The 4,377-nt window shown below is 37.5% G+C and overlaps 1 protein-coding gene across 3 annotated transcripts in view; it reads right to left on the bottom strand.

The window, feature by feature from the left end:
• Positions 1-791: 791 nt before the first annotated feature.
• LOC147040947 (CMP-N-acetylneuraminate-beta-galactosamide-alpha-2,3-sialyltransferase 1-like) overlaps positions 792-4,377 on the bottom strand; it is a 25,697-nt gene continuing 22,111 nt past the window's right edge. For all 3 annotated transcript variants that reach the window (XM_085900527.1, XM_085900525.1, XM_085900526.1), the window contains exons 4-7: positions 3,037-3,216; positions 1,984-2,029; positions 1,804-1,923; positions 792-1,729 (exon numbers count right to left, since the gene is read on the bottom strand). In XM_085900527.1, coding sequence (XP_085756653.1) covers positions 1,556-1,729; positions 1,804-1,923; positions 1,984-2,029; positions 3,037-3,216 — 520 coding nt within the window. In that variant the 3' untranslated portion in view covers positions 792-1,555. The remainder of the gene's footprint in view (positions 1,730-1,803; positions 1,924-1,983; positions 2,030-3,036; positions 3,217-4,377) is intronic.

The raw sequence follows: 4,377 nt of genomic DNA, 5'->3' as shown, positions 1-4,377 counted from the left end.
CCTGGCTGCTCAAAATACGCTGTACTGTTCCTAGCGTTCATCTTTATAACTACAACTACATAATAATAATAATAATAATAATAATAATAATAATAATAATAATAATAATAATAATAATAATAATAATCATCATCATCATCATCATCATCATAATCATAATGATAATTGCGATATTACAGAGCTACAGAATTTGAAATACTGTTTACATTTTTTCATTCTTGTAAGTTGTCACCATTATATGAAATAGCAAACATTTTCCCATTACATTTGAACATTTTAATGACTTCTCTGATGATTGTCCTGGAGCTTACCAAAACTGGTTCAGTTCCATTTCAAAGGTCATATGGTTCCAAAATTTGCTAGATAAAATTACTGCTGCTGTGCCACCAATGAATAGAGAAGGCATTTGTGGCAACAGGAGCTATCATCACTGTGTTAATGAGGCAACTTTGAAAAAAAGCACTTGGAGTGCATTTAAAGTAGAACGAGCACTAATGAAGCAAGTAGATAATGGTTTATCAGGTTGTGCTTCCTAGTGTTTAATTAAGAACTAATTTCCTCTGAATGCTCTATAATCAATCTGCTGAAAGTCATTGTGGCTTACACAACACCAATTTGCCTTCCATTCTGTGATGCTACTCTTAGTTAATGGATTCAAGAGGGAAAACATTTCACTTCTAAAATTAATTGCTTGGCCATTGTCTAAATTTGTGAGAGAAAAAATACCTTAAAATCTGAAATAAAAATGCAGCATTTGGCTAATAAATACCAGTCAGACATTTCTTGTTGCAATTCACATTTTTTATAGTCATCAATAAGAAAAATCTTTATTCCATTTTGAGGACATAAAAGCAATAATGTTCACACATCCGTCAACAGTACAATCACCAGTACTGAGCTGGTATGTACAACAAAAAGTTCTTATCCACCTGGTGGCACTGTTTGTATGTTTGGCAGCAGCACAGATGACATTTAAATCAACTCCTTTGGAATTTGTCTGCTCTCATATGGAGGAGAAAAATATAACCAAATGTTTTAAGGCACATAAAACAAAATATAAAATCACACATTGATGATTGTTGATTTCAAACGTGATTATCTTGAAACTGCACAGCCAGGTTTCTGCAAATGTCATCATGTGATTCTGTGGAATGTGTAAACATTTGACAGATAACCGGTTGGAGCTTGAAGAATGTTGCTTTACTCTACACTGATCGAAATACAAACTAGACTCACTCAAGGCACTTGATACTTTTCATTCAGTTGTGTGACAAAACATGCATTACAGTTAAGGCACTGCACCGATGGGATGAAAGACTAGTTACATTAAAGTGGCAAAGTGTCATTTGGTGGCTTTGTGATGAAGTGCTGCCTCCATGAAGGAAAAAAAAGTACAAATCTCTTTTAGAGTACCTAATAAAGTGGCCTGTAATTGTTGTTCCAATTTTACATCATGGCTGGGCCTGGTAGTAAAAAAAAACCAAATGAAAAAAATATTTTCACACCTTCATTTGATGTTCACCCAATGGCGCACATGCACAAGTACCTCCAGGCATCATCTACCATTAAACATTTGGATTTTGTGTTTTTCCGCTAAAAGATGTGTGACATTAGATTCAAAATCTCCATCATGGACTCCGGTGTATCTGAAAGCCCCGGCCAGAAGGTTCTCCTCCCAATAGTGGTGCCAGTTTCCCTTCTGGTCAGCGCCAAAGCCAAACACACTCACCTGCAATATGAGCACAAAAAAAAAAAAAAACCTTTGCAAAATGTTCAATTATGAAAGAGACTTCAAGTTCTGACCTGGTCACATATGTGGATTGCGAAAAGCAAGCTGAGGAAGCCGGTGGAAGGATAACGTCCATGCCCCTCCAGCCAAGAATCATAGACGTACTTGAAAAACGTCGGGTTGTAAATCAACACCTATAGAGAATAAGTCAACAAATGATTTCATTCAAAACATATTTGAATTAATAAAGCTACCTTATTCTTATTTGCCTCAATCCTGGACATCACTGGAACATAAGTGCTGTTAGGAAAGAAGAAAAAAAAAAAACAAGCATCAATTTTATTCGGTGGCCTTGTTTATGCCGTCAGACTTCCATCTCATTTAGTCGATAATGGCTCAGTGTCACACGCTTGTTACGCTCGTTTGAGCAAAGCTGATTAAATAACGCATTTCATATTCGGGCGCACTTGGATTATACAGTAAAATGTTTGCATCATTTTTCATATGAGCGTCAAACCCAGAGTTGTTTGTCACCACGGCGCTGTGAATAAACTGCAAACCTCAGCGTAAAAATGGGAGATAACGTGTGAGAAAACGCAACGAGGTGGTCCACTTCATTGGCATACCAATGAGTGGTTGTTGTAATTATTATGGTGGGGGGGGAAAAAAAAAAAGTGTGAGGTCCAGCCAAGTTGAAATGAAGAGTGTGTTTCACACACACACACACACACACACACACACACACACACACACACACACACACACACACACACACACACACACACACTTGCAGTCTTTCAGCTTGTAAAACGACATTTAATGATGCGGAATGATTGCCCGGGCAACAACTGCACTTTTATGAGACACATTTGTTTGAGTTTACCGCTGCTGTTGAATTATAGGCAGAAGTATACCTTCATCTTTATTTATTTTTTTTTTTTAATGATCAGAAAGGATTTAGGATTTATTGGCGGATTATTTTTGTTTCGGCAAATCTCAGTGTTTTTTTTTTTTACTGTTTTAGCATCTCACCTTTACAAACTGCCTATAAGACATTTATGCCTGAGTATAACTTGAATGAAATATCACATAATAAAAAAAATAAAAAAATGAAACTACACCTGGTCCCATTCATCATTTTAATACTCAGGCCTTTATTCCAAATTATAAATCACAACGAAGCACTTTTATGTACTTAATGATCACACCACCTGCTGCTTTATGACACTGTCTTCCAAAATTAATTTAAATCATCCAAGTTTCACCACAAATAAATAGTAAAACATTGATTGAATTGCTGCACATACCGTTTAATGGTCCCCGTGGTCAAGGCGCTGATGATCCATTGCAAGTCTAAAGTCTTGAACGGGATAAGGACCAAACTAGTGGCATTGTCCAGATCCCTGGCGCTTTCCGGATACATCAGGTGATGCGTCGTTCTGGTCCCCACGTCTTCCTCAAAACCAGCGGTGGGAGCATGATTCATTCTGAAGCAAAGTGCAATTTCCACATCACACATCAAAACAGCCTTCTTATTTTGGACAGCAACGTAAGCGCACAAAGAGAAGTGCAATTTGTCCCATTCTAAACTCCCAAAGAGCAATTTGGAACAATTCAATGTTCATTTCTAGCACAACAACACCGGGGGTGTCTGTTATTACCCCAGACGAAACACTCCCATGCTGCAGAGGTAATTGGTGGAGAATTCGAGAAGCAGTTGGAGGCTGTCAACAAATCATTAGGATGACCCCCAGCAGCACCTAAGAGTCTTGTACGTTGAGGTCTTGGCAATAACGTTTTGCTCATTACTCGCTCTGCTGATGACAGCCATGGAATCGTCTGACATTTTTCACCCAAACCTGTCAAACTAACAGGCCTCATTTTTATCCAGTATTGGTTGATACCTAAAAAAAAAAGTCATTATTATTATTGTGTTATTTTAAGAATAAAAATTTGAAGATGAATTTTTTGGGGGGGGGAGTCGACTACAGTAATATATATATATATATTTTTTTTTTTCCCAGAATTTCTCAAAGTACCCTTTTTCTCAGGCTGCAGTACGAAATCACGAAGCAAGTAATAAGCAAGTAGCACTTTAAAGGTCAGCGCTTTTTTTTTTTTCCACGATTGTCTCGTTCTACACGCCGCCACGGCTGTCGCCACTACAGCTTCTTCTTAAAGTCAACTTCTTCGTGCTTCTGGCATCAAGACACATAAAAGACTTCAGGAACTTTCATTTTTATATCCACAATCTGTGAATAGACAAAATGTTCAAATATGCATCTGTAATGTGGTGGCTCTCATTATTTTTTAATTTTACTTGAAGACTACCCAAAAATGAAATCACAAGGAATAAGAAAACACTTAAGAGAATGTCGCCGCCACAGCCTTGCATTATCACTCTCGATTCCTTTCTTTATCATTTTAGCATCTCGGCACTCCATTTACTGAGGGAGTTGTCGTTGCTTTTTCAGCAGCGGAGTGCCAATTTTAATTTCAAACAACAAACAAAGGCGACGCACCGAAACTATTTGCTGGCTTCAAATAAGATCTTAATGAATTTATTTGCACTGGCTTACATCATTTGATCCTCCTTTCAGCCGAGCGCACCAAACAACTGCTAATGGATGTGCACACAACTACTAAAA

The sequence above is a fragment of the Syngnathus leptorhynchus genome, chromosome 20, assembly GCF_054491065.1.
Source record: "Syngnathus leptorhynchus isolate UIUO chromosome 20, UIUO_Slep, whole genome shotgun sequence".
Taxonomy (NCBI): Eukaryota; Metazoa; Chordata; class Actinopteri; order Syngnathiformes; family Syngnathidae; genus Syngnathus; species Syngnathus leptorhynchus.
The sequence above is the reverse complement of the archived record's forward strand: the minus strand, read 5'-3'. Positions and strand labels throughout refer to the sequence as shown.